Consider the following 22,500-nt stretch of genomic DNA (forward strand, 5'->3'; position numbering starts at 1 on the left):
TGATCCCTCTCTCAGCCCTCCTCCTTTAGTGTGTTTCCTGGTTCCTCCTTTCTCCGTGTTTTCCTTTTTTTCTGTCTTTTCTTCAGTGCTTCTTTAATATTTTTTTTGTTTCTCTTAAATTTTCCTACTTTCCTTTTGCTTTTCTATTCCTTATCCTCCTTCACTATATCTGCTTTTCCCTTTTCTTACCATCCCATTCTCTCTTTCCCCTCTTTCTCGCTTTTCTCTGCATACCTCGATTTCGTCATTCTTCTTCCTCATACCTTCCTCTTTCCCTGCTTCCTCTTTACCTTTATATACTCATTCCTCTCTTCTTTCCTTTCCGTTTTTCCTTCGTTCCTTTCCTTTATTCCTCTTCCCTGTACCTGTTTATTTTATCCATTCTTTCTCATAATCTTATTTAGTATATTATTTTTCTATGTCTAATTACCATTTTACTGTTTTCCTTCTTATTCCTCTCCCTTCAGTAATGTTCCTCTCCCTTTCTTTTATTCTTTTTTACCTATATCTTTTTATTCCTTTCTTTATTCTTCATTATAACTTCTTCTCTTCTTTCCTCTTACCTTTTAATCCTTTTGCTTTACCTCTTCCTTCCTCTTCCTTCCTGCACTTTTTTTTTCTTATTTCTCTCTCTCTACGTACCATTTCCATGTTCTTCGTTTTCTCTTCTAATCTCAAACACTCACCTTGCTGTCAGTACATTGCTCTCCCTCTCAGCCTCTCACCTCTCCTCTGTGCTGTTCTTCTCACTTACCTTGCTGCAGAACTCTCACCCTGTCATAAATAACTTGCTCACCCTTTTCAAACTCTCACCCCGCTTTCAAAACCTTAATCTCCCTCACAAACCCTCACCCTAAACGTGCTCTTCCTCTGGCTTTCAAAACTTTACCCTCCCTCACAAACTCTCACCCTAAACATGCTCTTCTTCTGGCTTTCAAAACCTTACCCTTCCTGACAAAATCTCACCCTAAAGATGCTCTTCCTCTAGCTCACCCTGCTGAAGATACCATAGACTTACCATAAATACCCTACTCTTCCTGCCCTCCCTCTCTTTACTCACCCTGCCGTAGATACCCAGAAAATCCGTCATGTTTGGCAGGAGTCTCTCACCGATGAATTTGCCCAGCTCCTCCCTCAGGTACTCCGCGTCTCTCAGCTCCCCCTCGCTCTTCTTGATGTCCTTGTAGTCTGCGGGGACACGGCACAGGCGGTGAGACAAGTGGCAGGGGTGAGACGGGGTTGATACGCTAGGGGCGTGGTGAGCCGGCCAGGGACAGGGGTGCGATGAACGGTATGGGAAGGGTCTGATAAAAGGTGTTTGAATGATAAAGGATCTGATAAAGGGTATTGGAACGGAGGATAAGGGTTTAGTAACTTCAACAATGCCTAAAGACACATTAAACAACCGATTTTTTTTTTATTCTTACTATTTTCTTTGTTTTCATGAATTATTATGGATTTTGATGAATACTTAGGTGGTGACGTGATGTGAGTGGTGATTGGCAAGGGAAGAGTGTGTGAAGGGCGGTAAGGGGCACTATAACCTAACCTAACCTTGTAGGAGTGGTAGGAGCAAAGTAGGGGAAGTGTAGGGGATGTAGTTGGTGTGTGATGGGAAGGGGGAAGGGTCTAGTGAATAGTGTTTGAAGAGAGAAGAGTCTGATAAAGGATATTTCAAGAGATTAAGGGTATTCGAGTTTTTTTTTTTTTAAGTTAGAGGAACTGACAAATGGCAAAAAAAAAAAAAAAAAAAAAAATTGAGAATGCAGATAAGAAAATAACAGGACCAGAAGAATTAACCAAAATTAAAGAAGTTAAGGATATGATAAATGGGTATCAGGTGTTAAGGGTTTAATAAAGGATGAAAGGGTTATGGGCTAATGACGTAAGTGATTCGTGTCAGGGATGTTATTGGTGTCTGAAGGGTAAGGGTTTAATGAAGGGTGATAAGGGGCTGGTAATGGATGGCAGGGGATGTTAGGAGTGTCTCAAGGGAAGGTAGGGTGTTGATGAAGGGCTTTGAAGGGATGGAGGATTGGTGATATGACGGATGGTAGGGATGTTCTGAAGTGTTTTGTTTGTTTCTGGGTTGTTTTTACATATGAAAGTGAATGAATGGTGTTGATTGTGAAGATGCGCGCACACACACACACACACACACACACACACACACACACACACACACATTAATATTTACTAGATTTCTTTACGTAAACTACTACTACTACTACTACTACTACTGATACTACTACTACTACTACTACTACTACTACTACTACAAGATACTCACGACTCATAAGATCTCTGAAGCGGCGACCTTCCCTTTCAGTAAACTTCTCAACATACTTATCTCCTCCATTCTGAGAGAGAGAAAAAAGATTAAATGAAAGAAAACGGAGACTTGTGTACCAACATTTAGGGAAAACTTAACTAAACTCACCGGAAAACCAGAGAAAGAGAGTGTGTGACAAGGAGAATGAGCCCTATATTTTGAAACACTTTACTCTCTCACCACGGCAATTTTCAAAGGCTGCAGAGATGAAAAGCCGGATTCTCAAGAGTTTCTCCTGTCACACATGCAGAAATCTTGTTAATCTGTTACTAGAACCTTAAAAAACACTATTAAAATGTTATGTAACTCCAACTAGAACCTTCTGAAACTAGTGGAGGTGCGGCACGGAAGTGTTTCGCAATACGGTGGTGAGACGAGCGGTGCGCTTCAACAAGACCACCACCACCACCACCACCACCACCACTAAACTTAAAGCACCCCAACACCATCTCACCACCATCTGTCTCATCACCAACTTTACAACACCCAGCGCTCGTCTCCGGTGCGCGCGGCGGGACGGGGCGGCGCGGACTCCAAATCAAGTTTAGGAGAGCAATTAGAGGCGGCGGAGTGTGTGTGGAGAAAGGAGGCGCCGCTTATGAGGGAGGGAGAGTGTTTGGCCTCGGTCTCTGGGGCCTCGCCTTCTGCTTTATGGCCATTGAGCGCAAGGGACATGGCACGGGGAAGTAGTAGTAATAGTAGTAGTAGTAGTAGAAGGAGAAGGAGGAGGAGGAGGAGAAATAGTATCTGGTATTCTTTTTTTTTAATGTTTTTTTGTTTTTGTTTTGGGTGATTTCTTTGCTTCCTTACTTGTTTGTTCGTGTCTGTTCATCTCTTTCTTTTTTCTTCTTTCTTCTTCATTCTCTTTTCTCTCTTTCTTCTCCACTATGTTTTCGTGTTTCTTCCTCCTCTTGTTTTTCTCGTCCTTCACACTTTTCTATTTCCGCTCTTTCCTACTCCTCCTCCTCCTTCTCCTCCTCCTCCTCCTGCGTTGTGTACCTTTATTTTCCATCTCCTTCCTCTCCTTCTTTTCCTCATCTTCCTCCTCCTCCTCCTTTTGTTGTGTTTCTTTATTTTTCTCCTCCTCCTCCTCCATCTTCAGGAATCTATGTAAACATTTGATAGTAATGTAAAATTAATCTATTTTCATAACAACGATATTCTTTGTGTTTGTGTGTCCTATTTTTGTCTGTTTTTTTTTTTGTCTGCCTTTGCGTGTGTCTGCCTGTGTGTGTTTGTGTGTGTTTGTCTTTGTTTCTTTTCGTATGTCTGTCTCTTGCTCTGTCTGTCCCCCTGTGTGTTTGTTTATTAATCTCTCTCTGTTCTGTCTGTCTGTCTGTCTGGCTATCTATCTCTCTCTTGTCATGTGTCAGTTTGCCTCTCTCTCTCTCTCTCTCTCTCTCTCTCTCTCTCTCTCTCTCTCTCTCTCTCTCTCTCTCGCTAACTAATCATCACCTCACCGTCATCCATCTATCCATCCACGCGTCATCCACACTTCCGTCACGTCAGGGCTGCGGATATGGCTGTGACGCCTTCATCCCCAGCTGTGTGCGTGTGTACGTGCGTGTTTTGTGTGCGTGTACGTGTGTTTGAAGCGTGCATTGTGTGGCGAACGTCATCACTGGTGTCGCGAAATGAGCTGTCAGTTAGGCACTTCCTGACCTCCTATCATGCACGTTATCATGTCTATCTGTTTATGTTACACGTCATCAAGAGAGGCTGATAACTCCCCTTCCCCTGTAACCTCCCCTTCCCCTCGCTTCCCCCTCGTTTCCTGCGCTTCTTGCACGATAACAAGAGCGTGGCGGCGATAGCAGAAGCGTAACGTCAGGAGTAGCAATCAGTTTGGCAATTTCATTACTATAACAAGAAGGTACATTGGACAAGCATCATTCCCTCCCTCCGTCTCTGTCTCTCTCTCTCTCTGTGTCCCTCGCGTCTTCCCTATCTATCATGTATTTCCGCTTTCCCCGCCTTCGTCTCTGGGAAATAGCGATGATGCCTGATTTGGGAGATTTGGCTGACGTAATCTTGACATCTCGCTTCCATTTCAGCGTCTCAGGTTCTCGTCTTTCTTATCTGCCGCTGATAATTCGCCAGGTTTTCCCCGCCCCGCTAGATAATTATTTGGCGCCTGTTGAAATATTCCGCATGCAATTTTTTTGTCTCCTCGTTCCTGTTTGCTGTGCGTGTTTGTTTGGGTGTTTGTGTACGTGTTTGGTGGTTTTGTGCTCATGGGTGTGTGTTTATGTGTGTGTGGTGTGTTTGTGCTGGTGTTTGTGCGTGTTTTGTGTGTTTTGTTTTGTTTGCCATTTAGTACCTGTGTTTGATTCTCTGCTCTGGCGCTGCTATTTGTGTTTCTGTGTGTGTGTGTAACTCCTGTGTGCGTTGTGTGTAGCCAGAAGTGTAGCTAAGGTTTGTATTCTTAAATGTTTCGTTGTCTCGACTCCTCTACTTTCAATACGCTGCAGTGGAAGTTATCGGGGGTGTATTTCATAGTGTAGTAAGAATTCTGCATTATCAACAAGAAAACACCATTCCAAAAACACCATCGAAAAACTGAACTAATCATCTCTATAGCCTTCGCAATAACTCCTTCACTGCTATTTGGCTCATCGCTTCTTAATTACTATCCTCACTGAGACCTTTTTTCTTGTCCTACAGCTACCTCCAAACATTATACCGGCTTGAAGTTGCAAAATCTATTCTTTTCTTATATTTTTCGTTCTTGTAGTGTGAATTGTTGCATATGACAGTGAAAGGATTAAAAATACGGGCCTAAGTGCTAATCTGTGAAGCCCTGTATTGTGTTGTGTAGCTTAATGTTGCCTAGTGTTGCCTTACATTACGCTGTGTACCTCTGTGTAGGGCTGTGTTGCTCCGTGTGCCGTCTTGAGTATGTACTCTGTTTGGTCTTTTCAACTGAGTACTGTCTGTGTAGGTATGCGATTGTATTCCTGCATACCAGCGTGTCTGCCTCGTCTCTTTCCCTACTTAGTGTTGATATCCTTGTTTACTCCTTAGCTCGTGTGCTTATCCATTGTTAAATCGTTAGTTTAATCACTTATTTATCCTCTTGCGCTCCAATTACCCTTATTGCTGTAACAGTATTTTCTCTTACTTTGTTCTCTCTTATGCCCTTTCTGTATAATCATTAATCCTTACCCATAATCCACCAAGTCTTATTTAGTTTTTACTCAGCACTCCCACGTGTTCTACCCATCCCAGTCCCTTTTAGCCTCACCCTTAACTGTTGTCTTATACCCTTCACACTATCCACCTCCGTCAGTCTCACTTGATCCCCTTACTCGTCTCTCCCGTGTCTCTACCTCTCTACCCGTGCATGAGTCCCTCGGAGCCTCACCCTGAGCCTCAAGATCACGCGGGCCAGCAGCCTCACGTAGTTGGGCGGGAGGTTGTGTTGTTTCCTCTTAAGGGCTGGACACTCCAGGCGGTGCCACGCGAGGCCCTTCTCCTGGCACTTCTCGCTGCAGTACCAAATCACGCGGCACTCAGGACACGGGCGAAGGATGGTTTCTCTGTAGAAGGGAAGGCTGGTGAGTGCCTGAAGAAGGGAGTTGTGGGAGGGAAGGGGAGGCGAGATAGTTGGAGGAGAGGAGGGGAGAAGAGATAATTGGAGGAAAAGATAGTTCGGGAGGGAAGGAGTGTAGGTGTTAGAAAGTAGATAGATCGATTGATAGAAATAGGTAGTTGGGGAGGAAATGGGAGTAAGTATATTGGTGATAGGAGGTAACTGGCGAAGGGGAGGGAAAAGTATAGGTATTAGTTAAAGGAGGGGAGGGAGGCTACAGAGGTGAGGGGAGAAAGTTGGGGAGAGGAGGAAAGTAAAAGGGGGTGATGGGAGGCACAGTACAAAGGGTAATGTTTATTTATTTTTTTATTTATTTTTTGGGGGATGGTTTGTTAAAGAATGAAGGGAATTGAGGGGCAGTATTTTTTATTTATTTTCGTTTTGATTTTTAAGGGGAGGGAATAACGGTGGGGGTGGGGTGGGGAGGGAGATGGGGGTAAGGTAGGCAGGGAGGGAGAAATGGAGTCTCATTTCTCTAATTCATTTACAGTAAAGAGAGGGTGAGAGGATTCGTATCCCTCTCTCTCTCTCTCTCTCTCTCTCTCTCTCTCTCTCTCTCTCTCTCTCTCTCTCTCCTGCTACCTTCACTTCTTCATTCCTTTCCATTTAGTCCATTCCCAGCCCAGTGCATTCATGATCAGGAAGGAATGGGAGGAGAGGTGGGGGAAGGCCAACGTTACTCCTCCCCAGTTTCTCTCTCTCTCTCTCTCTCTCTCTCTCTCTCTCTCTCTCAAGAAAGGTATTGAGTTACTCGTATATTCTCTAATTAATGCTTGTTTATTTTAACATTGCAATTAACTTAATACTTTATTTCCTTATCATGACATTTATTTTACTGCAATATTAGTTAGCGAAGGGTTAAGGTCTCGTATTCTTAAAAACACTTTGTTCTCTCAGGCCAATTTTCAAAGCCCACTTAAAATATTTAGTGTTTTCCTTATTCATGACGCAGAACCTCCACTAGAGCCTTTAACGGTAAGAGATAAATAAACCCACAGAAATAATTAGCTGTTTGTTAGTTTTTTGTATTAATGACTCAGAACCCTTGTTAAATTATCACACAAGCATTAGAAAAAAAAAAAACCCTGGAAAACCTCAATTTCCATTAAAGCTTATTACGAGGTAGAGATAACACGCAGGTAACAATATTAGATAAAACGTCAAGGTTATCGATCGGAATACTGGACAGAGGTAGCCATTGGTCAAGAGGGGTCGCGGGATGACCAATGGGAAGGCGTGAAGGGATGAGGTGGTCAGGATCTGCGCGAGCGGAACTGAGTTAGCATCTGCACATCGGATTCCAGGCTGTCGCGGGTTGCTCACTGATGGACGTGCTTCCGGCAGTTTGCTCGCGTCATTTTAGTGTTTTCTTGACTGTGTGTTTGTGTTTCGTGTTGCATTATTGTTGTGTTCGTTAACAGTGACGTGTGGTGAAGACTGGCGGTGTGGTGGTGAACGTGGTGGTGAGGTAAGAGTGTGGCATGTGTTCACGATCTCTCTCTCTCTCTCTCTCTCCGCCATTTCTCTTTCCGCTCTCCCTGGTTGTTTTAAGAGCAAGGTCGTGTCTCCTTTTCCCTCCTCCTGATCTTTTCTCTTCTCTTTCTTTTCCCGTACTCGAAGGGAGGAGCAATATGTGCAGTATCTGTGGTCTATATCTGTTTTTATAGTGTAGGCAAGCAGTTTCTATAGAGAGGCTTGGCTGCGGATGCGTGGGTGACCTTGAGGCCGTCTTGTGTGTGATCAAAGCCTCGAAGCAAGTCTCGGGCGAAGCTTCGAAATAGTTTAACATTGTTCTATTCATTCGATTTGCACGTGCATCCTTGTAAGAGATCAGAGAGGTATAGCAAATTTATTCGTGTCCCGTGTCCTCTTAGTAAAAGGTTTCTGTCTTGCTGGCTCGCGCGTGCAGGGTCTGAAATGGCAGTTCAGATCAACACGCTACATAGCTCGCGGTCGTTCGCAGCTTCGGAGGGCGAGTCTCGAACGTGGTGCCTTTACTGATGCATTGGTGTTTTCATGACAACCTGATCGGAAAATTCAGACGTGGGAGACATTTCATCTTTTATTTACCCGACAACGTGTGATGGCGGCGTGCGGGAGGCGTGCGGGAGGCAGGCGGTGGGAAGGGGGGGAAGGGGGCGGGGAGGAGAAGGAAGACATAAAAACCAGATGGGGAGAGAATCCCAATCTGCGCACAGACGAACCGAGTGGCGCCAACTATTTACGAGGCGTGGGAGGAGAGGAGGAGAAGGGGGAGGAGGAGAGGCGTCGCAGGGCAGGAGGAGGAGTAGGGGAGAGACTAAAGGCGGGCATGTAAAGGAGGAGGACGAGAAAAATAGAAAAGTAGATGAGATATGATAGGTGGAATAGATAGATACGGATGAGTAAATGGAAGAGAAGGGATTGATATAGAGGAGAGAGAGAGAGAGAGAGAGAGAGAGAGAGAGAGAGAGAGAGAGAGAGAGAGAGAGAGAGAGAGAGAGAGAGAGAGAGAGATGGAAACAGCTGTGGCTTCCTTTAAATAGTTGAGTGGGTGGTTACAGATACTTTCTCACGTACCCCCTGCCGTTCCCTGCCTCACCTCGCCCCTCTCGCCCTGACACCGCGCACCCTACCCCTCTCACTCTCTCCCCATCTCTCACCCCTTCTCCCGCATCCAACAGCGCCGCCAGAGCCTATGAAATTAGGGGAGGTGGAAATATTGGGCTTCGCTTACTTAAAGTTCTCTCTTGATTCGCTTTCCTGCAGAGTTATTTTCAGAGATGTTTTGTTCGTGTGTTTTGGGTGATTTTTTGATGTTTGTTTGGTTTTTGTTGTGTTTTCAGATTTCTTTTTAGGTGTGTAATGTGTGGTGTCTTTTTTTTCATTCATTCATTCACTTTTTTTCTTTCATTATATCTTTTCACTTTCTTACTTCATTCTGTCTGTCTTGTTTTTTGTTGTTTTTCAGACTTTTTGGTGTGTGATGTGGATTTTTTCTTTCATTCATTCACTTTTTTTTTTTTAGTTTTCTTTCGTTCTTTCATTATTTCTTGTTTTCTCTCTTTGCCTATTTCTTTTTGTTTATCTTTCTCTATTTATCCTTTCTCTCTTTCTGATTTCTTGTCTGTTTATTTATTATTTCTTTCCTTTCTTTTCTCTCTTTCTCTCTTTACTAGTCAGCTTTTTTTTGTTTCCTTCTTATTTATACGTTTATTCTTTTTTCTTTCTTTGCTAGTCTGTTTTTTTTAAGTTTCCTTCTTATTTATACGTTTATTAGAGTTTCCTTCTTATTTATACGTTTGCTAGTGTTTTTGTCTTCACTATATTTATTGGCTCGCCCAAGTAACACGTGGCTAAAACAAGTCTAGTGAAGCTGACAGGTAATGTGTGTGTGTATTCGTCATAAAAGCTCTCGTGCCTCACATTTCCACACACACACACACACACACACACACACACACACACACACACACACACACACACTTTGGGCTAGGATTATAACTTACACGAGTACAACCAGGAAATCCTGTGTGTGTGTGTGTGTGTGTGTGTGTGTGTGTGTGTGTGTGTTGCCACTCATCATCAGTGTTGCTTTGTGATCGGTTCTGAACACATTAAGTCACCCTTGACCTCTACACACACACACACACACACACACACACACACACACACACACACACACACACACACACAATTTATATTCTCTCCAGTTACGCCTCAAACCTCAAAAACACATATTATATCCCTCCTACACGCTTAACCTGACCTGACCAGACGTGACCTGGCCTAACTTAACCTTTCTACACGCACTGTCACGCTCCTTTAAGTGTTTAACTCCCATGCCTTTCAAACTTCGCAAAAATGGTCCTGTGTAAGTTTAGGTAGACAATTAGGGGTCCTTTTGTTTTGTTGAATTAGTCCTTGTCTTTGGGTCTTCCTCCTTGTGCATAAAAAAGAGAACTTGGTGAAATAAGTGAATTCAGAAGGGGTGGTAGGATAGGTGCTTACGTAAAAAAGGAAACATGGGATAATATAAATTTAACTGTCTGTACATAAAAAGAATATATAAAGAATTGGGGTTTATAATCAAAGAAATACATGACATAACAAAGAATGGACTAATCTAATTAATGGGTCAACTCACTCGCTCTTCATTGCCTCACACTCCTTTGAAGGGGGACGCTGAAGGAGACATTGAAAGGGGACGCTGAAGGGACCACGAGCCTCTTTCAGCACCCCACCAAGGTCTCAGGATTAGTGTGACGTCAGGTATCGTGTCTCGCCTTCATTCCGCCGCCCACGCTGTACATTCCACCTGCCTCGTGTGTCACTCATATTTACGTATCTCATTCCACGTATCAGGGCAGATGAGTCGTGAGTTAGGCAAGGTGAGGAAGGTTGAGTGTGTGAATGTTCGTGTGTGTGAGTTATTGGGGTGTTTGGGTGCTTTGTTAGATTTATTGAGTTAGAAATGTTTTTGTTCATGATGAATCTGTTTGTGAGTCGCGGTGAGTCTAATGGTTTGGATCATGAGGGCTTAGATTGTGTGAGGTTAGTAGGGATTCTTTGGAGGTGTTAGTGAATCCGTAACATATTTATTTATTTATACTCGTAGATGCACGGAATGGTTGGGAACGGGAGCTGAGCGAGCGGCTTATGTTTTTCTTGTTCTTGTGTTCGTCTTCACGCGTAAAGACGAAGAAGAAGAAAAGAGTTATCTGATTGAGTTTTTTATAATTTTTTTTAGCGTGTAAAAGAGACGTAAAAAAAAAAAAAATCAGAAAATATTTTACTGATTTTTCTTGTACGTGTAATAAGACTATTAAAAGTCACCCCCGTTACTCATTCTTTTATATTATTTCCTATGTACTATTTTCAGACTAATACTTGGCAATATGAACCTTGAAATTGCCTGAAATTGCCTCTAGTACTAAAAGGATTAATTACCACCCTGACATAAGTAATTAGATGAGGATTCCAATCGTATTAACCAATCAAGATCCACAGGTGCCTCGGTTCTCTTCCCTTATTAATACAGTGCGTTATAGACACTCCCCGCGCACCTCCTCCTGCGCAGCGACCCTCCAGGCGGAAAGCTAACACGTCTCGAGGCGCTGAGTGTTCCGAGCCTGAAAAGCTAACATCCAATCAGGGAATCCGAGCCACTGGAGCGGAACGGAACGGAACGTAATGGAATCAGGCGGTTAGTTAAGGTAGAAAGTCTGATTAATATTGAGATGAAAGCCCCAATGAACTCTGATGGCTGTGAATTTTGTTATGTAATGTTACAATAATGATAGAATGGGTAGGATATATGAGTGGAACGAAAGGTAAAGGAAGTGGTCAGTTAAGTTGGGAGGTCTGATCAATATTGGAGATTAAAGCAGTGATAAGCTCCGATGACTGAGAATTGGTAACGGTGCAATGGATCTTTTAATGATTGGATATAATGATGGGAGCGAAAGGAAAGGTTTGGGAATGTGGAAAGTCTGATTAATATTGAAGATGAACGCACTGATAAGCTCTGATGACTTTGTGAAATCTTATAATGTAATCTTGCAATAATGTCACAGTGGATAGGATACATGATTGGGACGAAAGAAAAGGAAGTGATTCAATAACATGAAAGTTTGACTGATATTAAAGATATAGTGATTGGTGAGCTATGAAGTTCTGCCAGCTATGAAATCTTGTAATATAACCGGTACAATAATGATAGTGAAGTTTATAATGATATGATATAATGATAGGAGAGAAATGAAAAGGGACCGTTAAATATGATAAAAATATGGATTAATATTAAAAATAAAAAGATTGATAAACACTGATAGATAAGAAAAGTAAATAAAAGGGATATAATGATGCAGTGAAATTTATGAATGATAAAAACGTAAGAAAATTATTTGGTTAGAGTGGAAATTTTCATTATCATCGAGTATGAAAGCAATGGCGACCACTGATGCCACGAAACCTTGTAATATAATGATACGATGGAAATAATATACGATCAGAAATATGACAGAGTGAGGCAAAGAATATGACGGCATGATATGAACAAGAAATCACCCCCCGCAGGAATGTCTGTCGCCTCTGCCGTTTCGTGGAATGTTCTGGCTGATTGTTGTGCGATTGACTTTGGTGTTGCAATACTAGTTAACATTTAAGTGTCAGTGAAGCAATACAGTGATTCCTCAGGTTTTCTCACCCACCGTCTCTTGTTGCTGTTTTCATTTACACAATATGTTATTTCTAATACCTGATTTATACACCGTGTCATTTTTCTGTATTATTTCTTAAGATAAGCACGAGTGAAGCAACAGAATGATTACTCAATTTTTCTCGCCTATCGTCTCTTGTTATCATTGCTTTCGTTTACGTAATGTGGAAAGGAAAATTGTTATTCCTACTGCCTGATTTATGCATCGTGTAATTTTTCTGTATTGTTTTGTTGTATTGCTTCACGGTTACCCAAGTTTTGTCGCCGACCGACGCTTGTTGTCACTGCTTGCCTTTAACTGAGATGCCTAGAAAATTATTATCTTTACTACCGGATACAATGGTACCTCGGTATACGTCCTTAATCTGTTCCAGATCCTTGGACTTATACCAAACAGGACGTATACCAAACAAATTTTTCCCATAAGAAATAAAGGGAAAATGATTCATCCGTTCCCCCGCCCAAAAAAAAAAAATCCTATTGTTATTGGCATATTATACAGTACACTGATGGAATTGTATAAAATAATTTACACTGTTTGATACTAAAATACATACCGTAAATACAAAAGCAATTAGATGAAATAAATGAAAATTTAACCTCGCCTTATTTTGCTGAGAAGAGTCGAGAAGAGTCGAGTGGATGGTGCTGAGAAGGAAGATATTATTGTTTGGAAGGAGAACCATTAACTTTCTTAAAATTCAAGGTTAATGAATTTACAAAAAAAGAAAAAAAAAAAATGTAAAAAACAAATTTACGCGAAAAAAAAAAAAAAAACACAATCACGTGAAAATTCAGAGTTACAGCGCGGGTTGTTCGCTGAACTGCGCAACGCAACGCGCGTGGGCAGTCGTGATTGTCTCGAGGAAGGTAAACAAGGGTAGCGCGCGGTGTCGTGACTCATTTTGACCCATACAAGCTGTAGCACGGGAGTCGTATTCCAACGAAAGGTCGTATACCATGCAAATTTTTTTCACGTTCAAACAGAACGTATACCAAGTTGGACTTATTCCAAAGCTGACGTATACCGAGGTACCACTGTATATAATTCGTGGTATTTTTCTCTTTTGTATGATGATGAAGAGTGAAACAGTAATAATCATTAATTAATTTTCCTTCCACCGTCCATGTCTTTTCATTGTTTTCATTACGTAAGATACAAAGAAGAAAAAAAAATATTACTACTGCCTGATTTACGCAGCGTGTTGCTTTCTGCATTATTTTGTATAAATAGGAGTAAAGCAATACAATAATTACTCAAGTTTTCTCGCCGACCTTCTCTTGCTGTCACTTTCCTTCACGTAAAATACATATAGAACTTTAAACTTTACCACCGGATTCGTTTAATTTTTTCTGTTTTATTTTTATGATGAAAGTTGCAATAAAGATTATCCAGAAGGTGAATCAAGCGGACAGACAGACAGACAGACAGACAGACAAACAGATAGATAGACAGACACAACTAAAGGTAAACAGGGCTAGAAAGGCAGACAGGCAGACCGCCAGAGGATCAGACAATGGCGCTGCAATAATAATACCGATTAGTCAAGAGGTCGAGGTCAGGGATGAAGGAGAGGTTCAGACACACACTCTCTCTCTCTCTGTCTCTCTCTCTCTCTCTCTCTCTCTCTCTCTCTTAGCTCAAGGTCAGAAAAGTTGCAGAATAACATCAACAAAACAACAACGACAACAACAGCAATTGAATATAAGAGAATAGCATGAAAAGAGAACCTGCCTCGTGTTAGCCTGAAGTGCTTGTTAACTCTTGCCTTTGTCCAATGTTATCTCCATTTATATAAACGTAGTCTATGTGGATTTAACTTGTGTAGATTAAATCTACGTAAACTTCAGGAGTAAAATAAAGTAAAGCATTTTTTTTTTTTACCGTACTATTGTTCCTAATAATGCTTAAGAACTGAAGAAATAAACACTGAAACATTTTTATTTATACCTAGTCATCATCATCATCATCATCATCATCATCATCATCATCATCACTCCCTCCATTCTTCTCTCCTAGCTGTCTGTCTATTCCAGCTCCCCCTCAGTCCAACACAAATCACTTGATAGACAAAAATTTCCTTCATTCGATACCTTCCCCTTTGCTCCCCCTACCATTCCCTCAGCCTCGACCCCCGCCTCACTCTCAGCCTCCCACCACCCCTTAGACCCACAGCCCCTCCCTCACACGTCCCCACCCCTCCTTCACCCTTCGGCCTTCCTTGCCAATTTTTCCCTCCCGGCGGATGCACAGATAAATCTCCTTTATTGCAACACTGCTTAGAGGTGATAGACGCCTTTGTTGCCTGCTAGATTTATGTTTTCTGGTATAGGTGTTCATAATTTATTTTCCTCCTGCATATACCCAGTGCGTGATTCCTTACTACCTGAGTTGTTTATTTATGTTATTATTTTTTGTGTGTGGGAGAATGAGACTGGTCAATGCACAGATAAATATATAAAGAGAAAAGCTTGTTTATAAAGAAATGGGAAATGAAAGGGTTGGCCAGTTTAATTTAGTTTTTCAAGTGTCATGGTACTCTCTCTCTCTCTCTCTCTCTCTCTCTCTCTCTCTCTCTCTCTCTCTCTCTCTCTCTCTCTCTCTCTCTTGTGTGTGTGTGTGTGTGTGTGTGTGCTTCGGTTTTAAGAATGTATGAAATTTTGAAAACTCGCTCTAAATTTAATAATCTGAAGTTAATTTCGTGCTCATTGATCTTCACGGGTGTCTGCATGTTTACCTTAGTGTGCTTTGCTCTTAATATAGAGTCTTATTTAACTTTTTCACTCCTACACAATTTTTAAAATAATAACCTACAACTTTTGACGTTTTTCCACTTTGGTCTCTTAAATAATTCCGTCGTTAAGAAAAAAACAAAATTAACCACAAAGTCTCCTTTTTTCTGTGTGTTTATGCAAATATTTTCTTACAAAGGTGACCGTGGAATTAAAAAAGGCTTAAGTTTCCTTGCTTACCTAACTTTAAAACTTCGTCACATGCAAAATCTCGGAGAAAACACATCGACTTTTCCTTATAATGTTTCCAGTATAAAGCATAATCTAAGACCACGAAAATAGCAAGTTAAAACATTATGCAAATTTCAAAAAAACATTCATTCACATATATTTTTACTCACCATCTCATCCCAGAAAAAAAAGATAGATTTTTCATAATAAAGTTTTCAGTATATTACATGATTTAAGAACACTAAAGTAGAATGAAATAGAATAAAGTAAAAAAAAGAAAAGATACAATTTTTTTTCAAACCAAAACTAAAAAAAAAAAAAATGTAGACCTAACCAAGAAACCATTCAACACCATTTAAACCACGAAAAAAAAAACCGCAAAAACACAAATCCACACAAACTTAAAACCCCAAAACTAAGAAAAACATAACTGAGAAAAGATTCACCACCATTTACACTCGGGAACGGCATCTAACACCCTAGTAAAGACACTCTGAACCCATTCCCCGCCCTATAAATGCAGTGGGAGGTCGTGCAGTGCTAGGGAATCGCCGCCACGTTGCAGGAAGATAGCATCCCTCAGTCGTGTTGGCGTGAAGGAAGAGGTTAATCTTGCTAAAACCTGCACTCGTAGTTGCCTCGTTCGCCTTGTTCCCTGGACGCGCCATGGGGTCATCCAGGGTGGAGGGCGTGTTGGAACTGGTCACAGGTGCTCGTGGAGGCCAGGAAAGGGTCAAGGGAAGGCATTGGGGCCGCGTTCAGTACACGGGCCAGACTGTACTGTACTGCTGTCTGTCTGTCTGCTACTTGTTATTGTTATTGTTGGTACTGGTGTTGTTGTTTGGGGTTGGTGATAGTTGGGGGGGTGTTGGGTGGTGATGGTTGTTGTTGGTGTTGTTGGTGTTTTATTGTTGTTATTGTCACCATCATTGTTTTATTCCTGTTATTGTTATCTTCATTGCCTTTGTTGTGTGTTTTGTGTATCTGTTTATGAGATTTTATTGTGTATGAGTTTATTTATCTATTTACTCATACATCTGTCAACTTGTATATTTATTTATCTAATTATCTGTTTTATATCTGTTTATATATTTAGCAGGTGTGTGTGTGTGTGTGTGTGTGTGTGTGTGTGTGTCTAGACAAGGTAATTGTGCTTTATAATAAAAGTGTGGACGATGATAAGAACGAGGAGGAGGAGGGAAAGAAACAGGAAGTGAAAGAGGAGGATGACGAAGAGAAAAAGGGCGACGGAGAGGAGGAGGAAGAGGAAGAGGAGGAGGAGGAGGAGGAGGAGGAGGAGGAGGAGGAGGAGGAGGAGGAGACCCAGGGGAGGAGAAAAGGAGGAGGAAATACTGTGCCATGGCCGGAAGGATTGGAGAGAGAGAGAGAGAGAGAGAGAGAGAGAGAGAGAGAGAGAGAGAGAGAGAGAGAGAGAGAGAGAGAGAGAGAGAGAGAGAGAGAGAGAGAGAGAGAGAGAGGAAAGATATTGGGAAAATAATGAAAGCCTTGACTATCCTATTTTATATTAAGGAAATGAGGGAAGAAAACTGAAAGCTTATTGTGCGGTTCGGATCAATACGAGCGCGGCTTCGAAGCTTCACTTTGGTGCGTGTGGCAGGAAGAGAGAGAGATAGAGAGAGAGAGAGAGAGAGAGAGAGAGAGAGTTGTTTTCTTTGGGAATTTATTTTTATTTCATTGCAGTTTGCAGACTATAATAATTCTCTCTCTCTCTCTCTCTCTCTCTCTCTCTCTCTCTCTCTCTCTCTCTCTCTCTCTCTCTCTCTCTCTCTCTCTCTCTCTCTCTATCCGTCCCTCACTCCAACCAAACATACATATCATTATCCTTTCCTCATTTTCCTTCACAATACACTCCTGTCCTTCTTCTTCCTCCTCCTCTTCTTCCTCTTTTGTCTCTCTCATGTAACCCGGAGGAGGAAAATTGGCGGTAATGCCTGACACGTGACGCTGGTGACGGAGTGGCGGCAGTAAACTCTCACATCACACAGGGTTTTACTGCCTCCCGTGACGGCCACTCAGCTTGTGTGTCGCCCGCCGCCTGCCTCCTCCCACTGCCTGACCTTATAAGCATTTTTTCTTGGGTGGGGATGGGTGGAGGGGAAGGGACATAAAGGATTGGGTTTGATGGCCGGGCTTCTTGCAGTGTCTCTATTTACTCCTTCTGTGCGTGTTTATGTGCGTGGGTTTGTTTTGGGGTGTGTGTGTGTGTGTGTGTGTGTGTGTGTGTGTGTGTGTGTGTGTGTGTGTGTGTGTGTGTGTTTGTGTTTGTGTCTGTGTGTGTGGTTTAGTAATCTGTTTTTTTCTATGGTTTATATATATATTTTTTTTTTTATTTTGAAGTGTTAATGAGTCTGGCCAAGGGCATAAAAACGAGGAAAGACGAGAAAAAGAGAAAAATGAAGGAAATATTGCTTAAAAAGAAAAGAAAAAGATAAGAACAAAACCTACAGTAGAAGAATCGATTAAAAAAGTTTGCTGGTTTAATATATTCACGTATTCATTCTTTCTTCATTCTTTTACCTTCTTTTCCTTTACCCTATTTTTACCCCCTCTCATATTGCGCGTTGGGGATTCCTTCGTCTTTCTACCTGCGCGTCCACGTGGCTAGGTTCGAATCCAGGTCAACAGGAAGTGCGGCGGTGACCTGGGCGTAAAACTATAGTAGAATCTTTTTGCTGGTATTCAGGTTCGTATCCACGGAAGTGTAAGGGTTGAAGGATACGGAGATGAGCACTGAGGCAGGAAGTGGCTTAGTGTTGTCTCTTTTATAGTTTCCTCTTAGTTTTTTTTTTCTTTTAGTTTGTTCCCTTTTATATTCTTACTGGTGCTGATAGGAGTGATGTCTTTGTTGTGAAGTAGTTTTCTCTCTCTCTCTCTCTCTCTCTCTCTCTCTCTCTCTCTCTCTCTCTCTCTCTCTCTCTCTCTCTCTCTCTCTCTCTCTCTCTCTCGTGCAGGAGATTGGCGAAGGACACACACAAAGAAACAAAAAGAAAAGAATTGCAATTTTGCCGCTCCCATAAAAAAAAAAGATAAACAAAGAAGAGTGCAAAGTGCAGGACAATTTACTCTTAGATGTCCAGATACTCCTCTCCTGAAGCAGTTCAAGTCATAGGAAGGGAGAAAATAGAAACAGGTAGATACTTCCGGAGTTTAACAATGAAATAGATGGACTGAAGACAATGGTTAATCAACTCTTGCATTACTAATCTGGATATTTGTGTCTTTAAACCTTGCAGTGCCGAGGTCGTTCAAACATTAAGACCACTGTGAAGATATTTGCGCAGACACACAGACGATGTAAGAGAACAGGAGGGTAGTATGACAGGAGATGGATGTTTTTGTCTTTAACCCTTTTAATGCTGTAGTCCTTCTCTTTTAGCATTTACAACACCCTTAAAAAGTATTTGAGTGGACGCAAACAACATAAAAGAATAGGAAGTTAGAGTAAGTGGGTAGTCCTGTCTTTTCTTGCCTTCAGAAGTGATTAGAAGACTGTAGTGCAAAGGTGAGTGTACAAAAAAAGTTAAAAGCTGGTTATGAGGAAAGTGTCAGCCATTGATATTGTGAAAGAAATGAAGGAAGAATAGTAATAATAGGAGAGTTGAATAGGTGGATAATTCTCTCTTTTCTTGGCAATAGAAGTGATTAGGAGACCGTAGTAAGAAAAAATATATAAATAAATAAATGTCCCGGAAAAAGTAGAAAATGATTATGAGGCAAACTGTCAGCCATTGAAAGGGTGAAAGAAATGAGGGAAGGAGAAAATGCCCGAAGCACCCAAAAAAAAAAAAAAAAAAAATGCTGCTCATTATCACTCGTGGGATTTAAAAGTAATTAGACCTTTTTCTTGGGAGTGTAATTAAGTTCCTTTGTGTGAATTGGAGTTTTAGTAGAAGTTATATTATCTATTCGAGTCATTTTTTTTCTCCCTCTCCCACGCCACTGCTCTCATCTTACACGGAACCGGATTTACTTTTTAATTCCACTTTAGATAATCAAGGCATATTAATTTCCAAGCTTCACGAGGATGCTTGCGTTCGGGGCTTCCACTCAAGCTTCTCCGCTATTCTGTTTCGCAGCCTCATCATCCTGTAACGCTGCTTCGATTTTATTTTTAGCCTCCGTCACTTGATACTCGCTTTTTCAGTTATTTTATATTTTTCATTTGGAGTTCTGGTTAGTTTTTTTGAATACTCTCTTGTTTCTTAGTCTCATTATCCTGTACCGCTGATTCGATTTTGTTTTTCTTCCGTGACTTGATATCCGTGTTTAATTGCTCTTATTGATTTCTTTCATTTCATCTCTCCATTAGAATTCTGATAAGTTTTGCGTGCAGTGTAATAAGATCTTATTTCTTCCTCTCATTATCCTATTACACAGATTCGATTTTTTTTTCTTTTTGTTTCGGTGACCTGATACTCGCACTGCACTTATTTTACATTTATAATAAATTTTTCTTTTCTATTTTGTTTTTGTACCGTAGTATCTTATTTCCTGGTCTCATTATTTTGTTATACCTATTCGTTTTTTTTTTTTTTCCCGTTTCTGTGACTTGATAATCATATTTCACTTGTTTGGAAACCTGGCATATAATATTTGGAAATGTTCATAACACTGAGATGAACACACAAGTCCATGATATGCACAGCCTCATAAACTATGCATACAAATATGAAGACATGGCACGCACACATTTCGAGTTGTGGTATTGCTGAAATGTAGAGATGTTATCGTATTGCTGAAATGTAAAGACGCTCCCACCAGTCAACAAATCAAACCAAAATACCCAGTTTCATAAACCAGTTATGAAACATGAAGGCATGGCAAGTACATAATATTTTAAGCTCTCAAATGCAGAAATATAAAAAAAATTAGTACCCTAGATACATGATTTGAAATAATATCACTACAAATTTAAAATAATATCACTACAAATTTATAAACAATGACTTTTGAGCAGATGAATTCACGGTCCTTCACTGTATTCTGTATTCTCCTCATTCCCAGTTTGAAACGCACCGCACTAGAGCAAGTTCAGAGTTCTCGAGGTAACACCCACAAGGTAACACACACAAACGTTCGAGAATACGATCTGATATCATGAGACGCCTTTGTGAGTCCGTATTAGTGTTGCGTTGTTATGAGTTGATTAGTATGGTATTATACTGCCAACGGGAAGCTTCCTGGTACAGTGACCTTCGGGAGCGTGCCAGGATTGGAATCCTTCACTGGCCTTGCTATGACACTTCTAATCTGTTAATGACGCTTGTGAAATGCTAACGATGCCAATAACGATCTCTTTGCTCTGTCACTGTCTGTGTGTCTGTGTGTCTATTTTATCTCTCCACCACCCTTCCCCCACACACACACACGTTCATTACTGGTCTATTTTGAACTGTTTTCTCTTGTACCGGAGCCAAATTCTTTACGTAATTAATGGCACATGACACATGCTAACGATGTTGTTGACAATTCTTGCACGCAGAGAAACCCACTCATTAACCTTGACCTGACCTACATGTGTTCCTGCTTCTACCAATCAGTACTTTTAATATTGTTATTATTTCTATTAGTACGATCACATACATTTCCTTTATTTTTCATCTTGCAAGACGAAGGAAACAAGGTACAGGATGTTATTTATTTTTTTTTATAAAAGATGTTCACAAGTGAGTGGGATGGATGTTAGAATTAAGAGTGATGTTTATCTTATCCTCATTGTCTGATCTACTGAAAAAAAAAGGAAGTAAAGAATGAAAAGAAAAAAAAGGGAAAAATTAAAATTGTTTACTATTGCTATGAATGTGTGTGTGTGTGTCTGTGTGTCTGTGTGTCTGTGTGTGTGTGTATGTGCGCGCGTGAAAGAGGCTGACCATTAGCACAATAACTGGAAAAAAAGGCCTCCTAAGTTTACCGCTCCTATAAAAAGTGAAACAGATATCCGAAACGGAGGCTAAGTGTGTGTGTGTGTGTGTGTGTGTGTGTGTGTGTGTGTAAGCCATGAAATGCTTTATGGAGTCCTGTGTGTTTAATTGCATCAACGGGAAACTTTTCGATCCGAACCAACACATTAATTATGAGCGTAATCGAATAAATTTTCACACGCGCAATTGCTCGTCGCTAAACTCCACCTGATGGATTTTTATACGCTTCTGTTCCCACAAAATTGAATACTAGGTTATTATGATAATTTTTATTATTATTCTTTTTTCTATAGGCATTGTTACCGTTTCCATAGAGAGCAGGAGTGTTAATATAATTGGTGGCAGTGATGGGATACGAACCGGCGTTCTCGACGAGAGACACTGGTGCACTTCAAGCATTATTGCACGATTCGTGGTAACCCTTTGACTGGTATGATTTCTCACCTTAATAAAGTGATTTTTTTTTTTTCAAATGCAGTTACTGTTGCCTTATGGGGGAGGGATCAATATAATTAGTGGCAGCGGTAGAATACGAATTCGTGTTTCCGATGAGAAATTGGAGTACTTCAAGTCTTGTAACAGGATTCATACTAACCCTGTGACTGCTATGACTTCTCAGTAAAAAAAAAAAAAAAAAAATATTGTGTAAATGTACATTATACTTTTAATAGATAACGTTCATGGCAAGGGGAATGATGGAACAGTTAGTGAAGGATTTTAATATAGCTTAAGGTTTCCTCAGTAAAATTTCCTAGAGATACTCAGATAAAATGTGGTGTCACTAGAGGCCGAATGGCTAAATGGTATAATACTTATAATGAAATTAATGAAATTAAACCTAAATTTCTTCTCCTCTCTCCCTTTTTGACTGTCTAAAGGAGAACTAGAGAGAAAAAAATTGCCTTTGTGTCAGAAGTTTAGGTTTTTCTTCATTTTACGAAGGCATTGTGCTCGTCTCAACCTTCCTTTCTCCTCTCTTCCTCTCACTTTACGATGGACAATCTTTTGTTTTCGTGAATTTGGAGTTTTATGCGTGTCTGCAAGCGTGTTTTGGGTAGCAGTGTGTGTGTGTGTGTGTGTGTGTGTGTGTGTGTGTGTGTGTGTGTGTGTGTGTGTGTGTGTGTTTGCGTATGATAAGGCAATCATTAACTTCATGCGAGTTTTATTTATTAAGTCAGTCAAATTAAATTAACCTTATTTTTGAAAACTGCAAGGTAAGGAATTCCCCAAACGAATAAAATTTACTTAATAATCAACAAAATTCTTAAAAAAAGAACACTTCGCAGTATTAAAACCAGTTCACCTGCTTGACAATATAGAAACAGGAAAGTGTACCCAGGAAAAGTGACGCCCCGTTTTCTTTGGCAGCATCGATCAGCTCAGCGCGCGACCTTTATGCGTTTGGTTCACATGCTAAGGCTTTGTTGGGTTTTATTGCGCCTTTTATTGCAAGACTGTAAGGCTCTTTCAT

General features: G+C 40.9%; 1 protein-coding gene and 1 long non-coding RNA gene across 2 annotated transcripts in view; one reads left to right on the forward strand and one right to left on the reverse strand.

The window, feature by feature from the left end:
* The window catches only part of LOC135112725 (uncharacterized), a 46,849-nt gene that overhangs the window by 15,549 nt on the left and 8,800 nt on the right, over nucleotides 1–22,500 (reverse strand). The window contains exons 2-4 of the mRNA XM_064027484.1: nucleotides 5,697–5,871; nucleotides 2,291–2,360; nucleotides 1,061–1,188 (exon numbers count right to left, since the gene is read on the reverse strand). Of these exons, the coding sequence (XP_063883554.1) occupies nucleotides 1,061–1,188; nucleotides 2,291–2,360; nucleotides 5,697–5,871 (373 nt within the window). The remainder of the gene's footprint in view (nucleotides 1–1,060; nucleotides 1,189–2,290; nucleotides 2,361–5,696; nucleotides 5,872–22,500) is intronic.
* Nucleotides 7,106–22,500, forward strand: part of LOC135112727 (uncharacterized) — a 106,708-nt gene continuing 91,313 nt past the window's right edge. Inside the window, exon 1 of the long non-coding RNA XR_010274548.1 lies at nucleotides 7,106–7,392. This is a non-coding gene — a long non-coding RNA (uncharacterized LOC135112727). The remainder of the gene's footprint in view (nucleotides 7,393–22,500) is intronic.

Source organism: Scylla paramamosain, chromosome 24, assembly GCF_035594125.1.
Source record: "Scylla paramamosain isolate STU-SP2022 chromosome 24, ASM3559412v1, whole genome shotgun sequence".
NCBI lineage: Eukaryota > Metazoa > Arthropoda > Malacostraca > Decapoda > Portunidae > Scylla > Scylla paramamosain.